The sequence below is a fragment of the Epinephelus fuscoguttatus genome, linkage group LG3 (genome assembly GCF_011397635.1).
Source record: "Epinephelus fuscoguttatus linkage group LG3, E.fuscoguttatus.final_Chr_v1".
In the NCBI taxonomy this organism is placed as follows: Eukaryota; Metazoa; Chordata; class Actinopteri; order Perciformes; family Serranidae; genus Epinephelus; species Epinephelus fuscoguttatus.
In genome coordinates this window covers 9,344,113-9,355,976 of record NC_064754.1, presented here as the reverse complement: position 1 = coordinate 9,355,976, position 11,864 = coordinate 9,344,113, and the positions used below count along the sequence as shown (strand labels likewise).

Here is an 11,864-nt window from a genome sequence, read left to right as displayed (position 1 = left end):
ACATCCACATTAATGTAAAGCAACACCAGCCCAGGAAGCTTCACCTGTGGATGTAAATGCACACCATCACTGCCAACTGCAAGCTTAAGTGTATTCAAAGTTATGTGTTTCAGACATTTTTGACATAGCTCAGTTAGTGTCTACATTTTTCAGAGAACCTAGCTTTGAACTTTTGACCTGGAAGGCATCCAGTTTGTTGCCAGTCCAGCTAGTTTCTTATGTTGACTTTAATCAAGCACATGACGTGTTACAATCTTAAATACAAAACATCAAAACAGAGATTTATTCAACAAGTTTATTTCTTACTCAGAGTGAAACAAGTTTGTTACATGACTGATATCCATTCTAAATATTTCACACTTATTCTACAGACAGTCCCCATGATCATCTCAATCACCCCAGCTGTAGAATAAAAAGCCTGCCATGTTCTAGATTTTACCAACAGGTTGGAAAAATCATCCATTCACCGTCATCAATACTGGCAATGGACAGAGTGCTATGACATCATGTAAACTCCGATAAGAAGGAAAGGACACAATATCTCATGACTTTACAATACTCAAGATGTCTTGAACAATTCTAAACCAATTAATCCAGAATAAGAATAATTGGAACAAAAAGGCACAAGAAAAAGTATTAAGAGGAACAGTTTGACATTCTGGGAAATACACGGTCGACTAACACCTCTGAAGAGAGTTGGTAAGCGTACATAACAGTTAGTATAATGCTTTATTTCTTCTTGTTTAACTTAAGAATATTAATAAAAGTATTTCCCAAAATGAGGAGCTATTCCTTTAACAAAAATAAAATGATTCTCAGTCATTAGACAGTGAAAACTGGTGGAGCAAGTATGTATATTTCTTAATATGCCTGGCAATGAGATGGGTTGAACAGGACTGTGGGGGTCACTGAAGAAGTCACACACGGGTTACAAAAGTCATTCATCATTCTTGCCTTCCTCCTCCTCCGCCTCTGCAGCCTCCAGTCCTTCCTCCTCTGCAGCCTCCAATCCTTCCTCCTCTGCCTCCGCAGCCTCCAATCCTTCCTCCTCTTCCAGCTCACCTTGTACTCCCTCCTCGCCAATCTCATCGTGCACCACATATCCCTCTTCCTCCTCCTCCTCCTCTCCAACTTCAAAACCTTCCTCCTCTTCCGGGTTCTCCTGCTCTTCTCCCTCCTGTCCCTCCCGTCCCTCCCCTCCCTCCTGTCCCTCCATTCCTGGCTCCTCCTCCATCTTTTCCTCCTCTGCTGCTGCTGCCTCTGCTGCTTCTTCCCCCTCAGCCACCGCCTCTTGGCTCGTCTCCCCCTCGGCCACCTGCTCATCCTTGACTGCCGCTGCCTCTGTCTGGCTGTCTGCTATCTCGCCGGTTAACTCCATCTCAGACACGTCCATCACCATAGAGTCCTCTTGATCCTGGTCGTCTTGGTTACCAGTGAATGGATTTTCACCCTGACAAGGAAAGAACATTTGTAGGTACAATTGTTTGTCTATGAGCCCCAGCATTCATGACTAGCTGGACTGAAATCAGGGACATTGATGTCTCTACATGCATGCACACACACCTCAAGGGCTTCTTGCTCAAATGCTCATCTTTCACTTGTGACTAGATGATCTATAGACACATTAACATGGACCTGGCTTTATTTGTGCATGCAAGATGTGCTCTGTATGTAAAATGTACTCTGTTATAAATGCTAGCCTGCTTCTTCCCACGGCATTGAAAAATATGCTCAGATTATTTGTGTTGCAATATCACATGATTTAGAATCAAAGCTGTTCTGAAATGGCAGGAGCATCAAAGTCAAAGTGTCATATCATAAAACCAGTGTGGGGTGTATACTTGTTTCGCTTGCACTGTGGTTAAAAACATGCATTTTTTTCTGCGACCACAAACTCTTATCTTTACATCAAGTTGCAAAACAAGAACACTGGTAAGTTTAGTGCAACCGTTCACGCCATTTGTTTTGATTGCTAGCTCACGCCCAGGCACGAGACTCTATACATACCTTGAGGTAGCTCTCCAGCTTCTTGCCAATGAGTTTGTGGTTGAGGATGCTACGTGCTACTGACAGACTGGCCCTCTTGGACTGCTCCATCATACCCTTGAAACACAAAGAGAACAGTCCCAAGTCATACACAGAACAAAGTACAAACATCCAACGAGCAAACATCATTCCAGAACATCAACCAGCACTGGGCATCATTTGGTGTGTGAAGCATTATGGCTATAAAGTTAATGATGATAACTCTGCAATTCAATTAATGTAAAAACACGTTTAAGTTCTTCTAGCATTAAATTACAATGTTTGTGTGCCCTCTTTCTACAGACACAATTATGTCCCTTCAGTCACTGTATAAAGGAGCTGTATGAGACATTCAGAACATTGATATGGCAGCAAACCACTATTTACTATGTAAAGAAAGTGCTAATTAAGTCATACTCTGTCTGTTGTAATCTGACCGTCTCGGTTCTTTGTTGTGGCAGCCGGTCTAGCAGTGCGTGTCCTGACACACCAAGCCGACGGTTGGCCAACAGTCAAAGTCGGGCCGTCAGCGTCAGCAGCTTTTCGACCAATTGAGCATGTTGACTCAGCGGCGGAACTTGTCAGTGAGAGAGATCACTCTGATTGGCTGTGCAGGTTTTATTTCCTCGCCCCTGTAGCGAGTGAATCTGCCTGTAGTGAAACCAGGGCTAACTGGTGCTTCCTCCTCAGGCTCCACTTCACTCAGCTGCCCGACAGACCTGCTGCTTCTTCCCACTTTAACCTGAATAGCCGCAACATGACTGGAGGGAAGCACAGCCAGTCAGCCTCTGTAGCTTCTCAGCTAGCCCTGGCTCTCCATTTGGATCCAACCAGAGCACCGTGCCCCGGTTTGTTATTCAGGTTAAAGGTCAGGGTTTGTCGGGCAGCTGAGTGAAGTGGAGCCTGTGGAGGAAACACTGGGACCGTCTGGATGTAATAGTCCATGGAGGTGCTGCGGTGCTCGGCTGCACAGATAGTAAACCCTCGGCTGACAGGATGTACCACTCTCTCATTCCGCTACTTTGTTTATCTCATGCATTCCTCGGACTTCCTGTTATTTCCTCACGCAGGTGCAGAACGTACGCGCTACTTGGCCGTCGGATGTAGTCTTTGTAGTAGGGCTGGGTGATAAATCGATTTTATCGATTAATTCGAATTTGTAGTTTAAGCCGATTTGTTTGAATGAAAATCGAGTTTCTATTTACAATCCACCACCACCGCCGCTCCACGCTGGGCTCCCGTAGTTCATAGTGGGCTCACCCCTCCCCCCCACGCGCTTGATAAGCAAACAACATGGCAGCGAGCGGGGAAGAACACCTTCAAGAAAGGGAACGAGTTCTTCAGCACTTTTGTGTGCTCACCTGTGTGTGTGTGTGTGTGTGTGCATCAGGGCCGAACTCTGCCGTGCTCAACACAGAGAACAGAGGAGTATTTTAGATGCGCACTGTGTAGGGACAGAAATGATATGCCGTTGTGTCAATAAGATAAATAAGTGTTACCAACGCCAAGCTGGCAGACCCCCGAACCGTAGTAAAGGGACCTCCGAAGACCATTAGCTCCTTTAGCTTGTGTTAGCTCGTTGTGGCAACAACAAATAAACAATGGGACTTTATTTTCAACACTGCAGGGATGATGCACAGCCTCTCTCATCAGTGTCTGACTTTTACATAGAGGGAAATAACTCAAAAACAGCATGCAGAACTGCGTAGGCTTCTTTACTGTGGCTGCTCGATGTAAACAACATAGCACATGCCTCACTTTCTTCCTGGGGCGCATCCGTCTGATGTCGCACACCACACCCGGCGCACTAACATCTCATACCTCTTACATCAGCTACACACACACAGCTCCGCGCACACACACACACACACACACACACACACACACACACACACACACACACACCTGGCTCAGCTTGTAACGTAAGGCTATTTAGTTTGTTTAATAAAAGGACAAGGTATAGACCTGTTCTATAGGAAAGGTAACCTTAAATGACTTCTGTTGTGATCCAATATGATGGTAGGGGAAACACTGCCGTATGATAAGAAAGGGGTCTGGTGGAAAGCGATTACAGATGCAGTCGCAATGTATATTGCAAGAGATATGGTGCCCATATATAGGCTACCGTGGAAAAGCTGGGGTTTATTCACATGCTCAAAGTTTTGGACCCCAGGTATGTGCTACCAGGCCGCAAATATTTTTTTATAAGTATGGGGAAAAAAAGTAAGGGGGAAAAAATCGATTTAAATCGTGAATCGGATTTTTTGTGAAAAAAATCGGAGATTTTTTTTAGGTCATATCGCCCAGCCCTACTTTGTAGTGTGTTCAAATGCAACTGACAAAGGGCAATGTGAGGTGACGCAGACGACGCAACAGTTGGCTTTCGTCACCACTAGTTCTTTAATGGCGGTTTGGTGTGTCAGCACCTTTAGTGCATACAAGTTCCTGTGTGTGTATCCCACTGGTTAGCTAATCACCACGGCCCTGCACTGCGCTCATGCAGCAGTGACCCATGACAGTGCCATTCCAACCCACAGTAGCAGAGTGGCGTCACAGTGGAAATGTAGCACCCATCCTCCAGTTCACGACCTGGGTTAGCATCGTTAGCTCTGTCAGCACTGTGAGCTGCTAGCTGCTGGCTCAGCCACTGCAATTTGAGAGCCATGTGCAAACAATCCATGCCCATACTCAATAATAGATATGCTCTAAATGTCACTTCAGCTTGTTTACATAGGGGATTACAATTTCAGGTATTGCATTGCTAAACTTTTAACCAATACTGTAATTTAAACTGTTAATATTCTGTATTTATTAAAATCCAGGCCTGTATGGGCAGCCTTAAAGCTATTGTGCGTAACTTCTACAGGTCCGTAAATGTCCGTTTCACCAAAGCCACTACTAGAGGAGATGACACAATGCTGATTAAGCCGATCGGCTCCTCTAACACCTCACCGTATTTTTCAATATGTATCACTTTTAGCGTGCGTGTAGACCGGCGACATTCCCGCGCTGGCACACAGGAAATGCTTCCTCACAACAAGAAGGGAGGGGGAGGAAGAGCGGAGAGGTAGAGCGCAGATAGAAAGGGAAAGCAACATGGCGGAGAATCGGCCGAGACACGGTTCAGAAGTGGATCCTACCACAAAAGGCAAGTGTTACTCTGTGTACGGTGTGTGGCGACTGGCGAGTGTTACTCTGTGTACATGGAAGTGCCGACAGCTTATTAGTTGTAATAACGCATTATCCGCTGGGAGGCGACAGAAGTTACGCACTACAGCTTTAAACATTAATGTGTGCCAAACATGAAAACACAAGGTGCTTGTAATGCTTTTTGTTGAGGTCTTCTAAAGTTCTTTTACAAACCTGTCAGCGGAAAAAGGGTTCATTTAAATTTTATATAAAATATTTAGCAATTTAAGGGAAATCTGTCATACCTTCCGGTTGTAGTTGTGGTCTGGAGACTTGATGTGCTTCTGTATCAGATGGGGCTGCATGGGAATGAAAAGGTCACAGGCTGCACAGTGGGCAGCTTCCACCTTCCTCATGAAGTGCTCCATACCGAGCTCTACACAGACAGTGAGAAATATCCGCAATGAGCAATCACTTACATTCTCCCCTTCTTTCACACAAACACACACATAACACTTGCTGTTGCTGCTTACCCCTGGTGAGGTCCTGCTCCTTGTACACCTGGCAGATAGCAGCACTGTGGTTTTCCAACTGGCTGACCCTCTGCTCTGTCTTCTTAAATTTGTTCTGCAAATACTCCTACAGAAACAAAACCATAAATGTTTTATTAGTGACCCCAAAATTGTCCAAACAAGAAGTTTAATCCCAATGAGTTATACTGGATAACTGACTGATTACTTTTAGTATGGCTTGGGTGTTTACTTCTCTTTAAATAGGAAAAATACCATCAACATCTTAAAATATCATAGAATTAAATATAGTAACCTGGCAAAGAAAACTACATCTATGAATATTTTGATATTTCTGTGCAGACTTGGAAGTTAGGATCTGGGTACAGCCCTGTCCCCTGCCTTACATGATTATCTATACCCTCATTTTAGTGCATTTCAAATTGGCATACCCCTTGAATTTTAAGCCCTAATGCAAAAATACAGTGTCCACAACCACATTTCGGTGTCTGACTGTGACGTTTGACAAATGTCACTCACCTGTAGGAAGTCTGTAGTGGGCTTTGACAGTTGGCCAGAGAGGAACTTAAAGTGGTCCTTGTGGAAGCGACTCTCAAGGTGAGTTTCCATTTCCTCCTTATAGAACGAACGGAACTTGCAAACAGAGCAGGCAAACATCACCCTGAAAAAAAAAAAAAGGATCAGATCGAAGATCAGAAAGAGGCACAGTATGAAAAGAGGACGAGTCAGATAACCAAATAATCCAAATTACTACATAATCATAGCTCAGTGATTGCAAAAAAGCCCAGGGGTCAGGGGGTCTGTAGTAGGTTCTCTCACCTTTCCAGGAAGCCCCTCCTCTTCCTCATTTTTGGGTGCTTCTCCTGACCAGGGGTTGGGGTCTGTTTGCCCTGTGGACTTTTCTTTTCCTCCTGTTTGGGTGAAGCTACGCACAAGTACAACAGCAAATGTTACTAAGTTCAGAACAAGTAGCTGATGTACACTCACAATGTATATGTCATGAAAGGAGGAGGAGAAAAAAAAAAATCAACGAGGAGCAACTGTAGCCTACCTTTATCTCCATCTGCAGGTGTTGTCTCCTATGAAGAAAAGTTTCCCATTACTCATCTTTTTTTTAGAAAGATGCATTAACAACTTGTAACATGCTACATCTTTTATTCAAAATCAAAAACTGGTCAGAGTTCCTGTCACACAGGCTCTATCCACTCACCGCAGCTGCAGTCTTTGGTTCACTGTCATCACCATTTTTCTCTGCTTGCTCTATGAAAACAGAGCACATCAACATTAGGCCAAAATCATCTGCCGAGTAAATTTTTTTTTGTAGTACATTAAGACCTAATTATTATTACCTTGGGTAGCCTCTGACCCTGTACTCTCTGTCTTGTTAATCTTTGACTCTGGCTCATCAGCTGCAGTAACCGTCTGCTTTCTCTTCTTCTGGACATCCCGCTGTGGCTTCACCTGCTACAGTAAACAAAATCAAGTTGCACTCACAAATACATTTTCTGATTGAAAATAACATGTGGGCAATACAATCACAACTCATCAATACATCAATTAATTCTGCACTTAATGCTTGTCAAAGTTAATTAGCAGACTTGATGTCTTCCTTTTCTGGGCATTCCCTCATTAATAGTGTTAGCCTTATCTTAAGACTACCCAAGAGTGGGGCAAAAGGAAAGAAGGAAAAAAAAAAAAAATCAAAATAAAATCCACAAAGTGAAATCATTCAACACCCCACAGGTAAACGGGACAAAGAATTGGGCAGGGAGTGTGGTCACTTGCCTTTACTGTACAAAAGGGGCAGTTCCATGCGGTATTTCTGACCACAATAAATAAGGGCTGGGCAGCGTTAGAGGGGCAAGTGATATATATCGAATGTGTGTTGGGGATTATTTGTGACAAATTGCTTTGCATAACACATAGCAGGTACTTGCACTTTAGGCTGACTTGCCGGTTGGTTGACGATATGAAAAGGAGGGAATCAGAAAGGGCTTAACTTTTGCCCAGTGTCTGAGGAGGTCTTATTTGGCTGGAGGTACTTACTTTGTTGAGGGGTCTCTTGCGGCCTCGCTGGCGGCCAGCCCGTGGGCCCCCTCCAAAATGCCTCCCAGGAAAGTCGTGAGGCCCTTGAGTGGAACCCTGGTGGAAGCCCCCACTCTCAGGGTACATGCGGTTGGACAGGAGGGATGGGAGCTTGCCTCTACCACCTCCTGGAGAGTGGCCGCGGTGGGACTGGCCACCACTACCACTTCCCCGCCCGCCTCCGCCTAATGGAGTGGGGTCAGACCTGCGGTTTCCAAACCCTCCTCCAGCTCCTCGACCCCCGGCACTTCCACCCCTTCTGGGGGAACGTCGGCCTGCTCCAGCCCATCCTCCACCTCCAGAACCTCCTCCCTGGCCACTGCTGAAGGACTCCCTCATATTCTGTCGCATTTTAGCGACTCCATAGGAAGAGGAGGGGCTGTCAAAGCCTCCTCCTCCCCCTAGCCCAATTCCCCCTCCGAAGCCCGAGCCTCCTCGCTGACTCAACAGCATGTTGTCCTCACGGCCATTGCCATAACCATAGCTACTGCCGCCAGATCTGTAGAGATCTCGGGAGGAGGAGAGAGCAGAGGTGCGCGAGTCGAATGACTCGTAGTGGTCATACCTGTGGGAGGGAGGGAGAGGGTTGATAGAGAAGAGCAGAGAGCAAGGGAGGCAGGGAGGGCAGTCAGGTTCGGATTTCTCCACCTGCTTTTCCTTCTCCTCCATGGTCTCGCTTTCTCCATTTGTTTTCTTGTCACTCCCAGCTTTATTTCAGAAACCACATTAGATCACAAATGGATGATCCAAAACAAGTGAACACTCTGCTTGTGGTCTTTTATGAAATAGTAATGATTTTTCTCTTATCATTAAGTTTAAAGAAACTCATCCAACCACATTCTTTGTTGGAGGTAACAGTATCCTGCAGATTAGGGGAAATGCAGTTTCTTAGGCTGTGAAACCTTAGACATGACCATGGTCCATCAGAACCAACAATGTCTTAAGACACGTGCAAGAGGTGAAATATCCCGGAGAGTGACTGGATCATGGTAAATACTCAAGAAAAGGGGATGAAACATAAACTGGGGCTTTTTTTCAGTGGGCAAGAGTGTTTTTTTAAAGATACAGCAGGCAGCTTTGAATTAACAATTGAGCTTGACAAAATAACAATCAAGCTAACACCTTCACACTCATCTCTCTTGCGTAACCTAAAGCCAGAACAGAGGGTTAGGTCACATGGAGGATGAGAGAAACAACGTGTGGGAACAAATAAAAACAAAGGCAAGACAGAGGCAATGTACACAGAGTGCTAGGTAAAGATGGACTGGCTTCATGTGCAAAGGTGTCAATCTGTTACAAATGGAAAAGCTGGTCTTTAATTACACCTCCAACAAGGGGTCATGCATTTTCATGACATCTAAGACTTTCAGGAATCCCAACAATTTTCTTCCCAGCAATCAGAGAAACCACAACAAGGCAAATGGGCAGCAATCAAAGCTTCTGCATACGCTGAGGCATTCAAATACAGCCTGAGAGCCACTCATATTCCTCTCATCCCAAACAGGAAGTGATGCATATATTTTTTTTAACCAAGACTGGGTGTAAAGACCAAGTAAATGCCTTAGCAGGCTCAAACAGCCCAATTTGCCTTAGAAACCAAAATGTTCTGAAGCAATAACAACCAATGTTCAAATTACACTGGCACGGACGTCATTTTTTACTTTTTACATTTATTTTACAGAGCTATGTTCTACTACAGGGATATTTCGAAATCCCAAACTAGGACAAAACCTGTTTGACCTTTTAATTACCAATGGCATTAGAAGGCCTGAGCATATTTTTATATCATAGCAAAATTTGAATAAAGAAATCTACTGTGATTCTCCTTCATGTGAATCAAAAACAAGTAATATTTAACTGGTTGAATATTGTCCGGGCATGCGGCAACATTCGAACACAATGTCCTCAAGCAAGCCGCATTACGACATATGCTTTGCTATGTTTTTTACCCGTTTAACACTAAAAACACTGCTAGAAAATGTTAAACTCTAACTGATACAAATGTGTGTCAATTGTATCTGGCTGTTGACGATAATATGAAGAAGAAAAGGGAAAAAAATAATATATATATATATTACCTGTCACCTCGAGACCCTTTCAACCCCCCCTCCAACTGAGTGAGCATGTCGAGGCGCTGGTTAATCTTGGCAATAACTGCATCTGCATGTGTGCCTGTGGACGAGAGCAGGGATGATCCCGAGAGACCTCTCTTCATGTGGCCTCCTCCTCCTCCTCCATAGCCCCCAAGCCCGGACATTGAGTCCTTATAACCTCCTCCATACAGGTCGAAGCCACCAGAACCTAACGAGAGAGAGAGTAAAGTGTTAAAATGAACACTACATTGAAAATAAAAAGCCTTAAAATCAACTCTGCATTCTAAAGATAAAGTTTGGGTATCCTTGTGTCATTATGCAGAGATAAACTATCTTCACTCATTTCCTCACCTCTGCTACCTGATCCACCACCACCCCAACTGGAGTAACCTGCAAATGAAGAAAATGCAGTAAAATAAACAAACTGAAAGGTGACTGGGGCAAATATTCAAACTTTAACAGCCCTGGCATCTCATTACCTATAAGACCACATATGGTGTAGTCACTCATGCAAATACCAAGTTGCCATTAAGTAAGAACAGAATGTACGAGAATTGTAGGTGAACAAAAGAACTGAATAAACGCCTCATGGTTGTTCAACTCTCCTACAGCAAGCCGGCTGGACTCTCATTAGATTCTTATCAGACAATGAATCTGTTAGATTTCTGTTTCTATGGCGTAATGTCGTGCAAATGAGGAAATCAGACCTGTTTCAGAGAACAAAACCGTATTAACGACGATCTTGTAAACGCCATTGCAATATATAAGTTTTGGAAGCATTTTTGTTGAGGCGGCCATTTTAATAACAAGCCTTTAAAAGTCGGTTATTCCCACACTGACTCCATTTTAACGGAATTAGCCAGCTAACTTTAGCATAGTATTTAACACACCCTACAACAACCCAACAATGGGCCACACAGCCCTCGATGTTAGCATATTAGCAATTAAACAGCCTGATGACGGAGAGGCTAACGTGGCTATTTTTCGTTCATGTTAGCTAGCGGGCCTGCTTTGCCGTTAACATTTTGTTCGTTTATTCTGAAATGAATACGTGAAATTGAGTACCACAACAACAGTTATGTGACTATAAGCTACTTAACAGTAAGCTAATGCTTCTTTGTTCCAAGCTACAGCCGGCTTCGTTGTTGCTGCTAGCAAGCTAACTAGCTAACAGCTAACATACTGGGGCTACGTTTCACGGTAACAAAGCAAATGGGTAACCAGAAAACTAATGTAATTAATAAACGTAGCCATGCTGAATGTATCTGTAGCACTGGTTGTGATATTTAACACCAATGCAATGCCAGTGAATAGTTAACGTTACCTGAACCGTATCCTCTGCTGTCCATGGTATTTTAGTACGTTGTTCAGCACAGTCCGATTTCAATTAGCAACAGCGGCCCCAGCGGCAGTTACGCCTGAGGAATACTTGTCGTGCAGAGCGACGAGACGAGATGTGCCCGCCCTACTCTGTCTTACTCTGTCTCTGATTGGCTATCTCATTACTCATTCTTAGAGCTAACCAATCCAACAAACGAGGACATTGAGTACCAGCCAATCAGAGTGAGAATACGGCGGGTAACGCCTCGCCATCCTCGGGGGAAAAAAAAGAAAAATGGTTTACAGGCCTTAGACTCGTGTGGGTCTGATACTCAAAAATTAAATTAAATTAAATTAAATTAAATTTTTAAAAAATTGTTTTGTTGTTGTTGTTGTTGTTGTTTCAGAAAAAATGCTCTTGTCAGTGGTATCTACATATGCATTAATATAAACGCAGCATTTTTGTTGCAGTTATTAAAGGGAGAGGACATTTTAATTTATAAATTGGTAGATTAACCCGCAGCAGTGCATTATAAGTTCATCACATAAGTTATCTTAGGCTATATAATAACATAATCTGCAAAGTAACGACTGCTGTTAAATAAATGTGGGCGAGCTGAGTAAAAAGGAAAACATTTAGCTGTGGTGGAGTAGAAGTATATAAAAAAAAAGTGGAAATACT

General features: G+C 43.8%; 1 protein-coding gene across 1 annotated transcript; it reads right to left on the bottom strand.

Moving 5' to 3' along the window:
* Positions 1-281: 281 nt before the first annotated feature.
* akap8l (A kinase (PRKA) anchor protein 8-like) lies at positions 282-11,297 on the bottom strand. Its single transcript, XM_049571826.1, has 13 exons — positions 11,187-11,297; positions 10,214-10,252; positions 9,848-10,070; positions 7,731-8,334; positions 7,034-7,148; positions 6,895-6,944; positions 6,736-6,763; positions 6,504-6,609; positions 6,204-6,345; positions 5,688-5,793; positions 5,460-5,590; positions 2,008-2,103; positions 282-1,450 (listed from the first exon to the last, which is right to left on the bottom strand). The coding sequence occupies exons 1-13, from the start codon at positions 11,209-11,211 to the stop codon at positions 938-940; spliced, it is 2,178 nt and encodes a 725-aa protein (XP_049427783.1). The 5' UTR covers positions 11,212-11,297; the 3' UTR covers positions 282-937.
* Between the last annotated feature and the right edge of the window lie 567 nt (positions 11,298-11,864).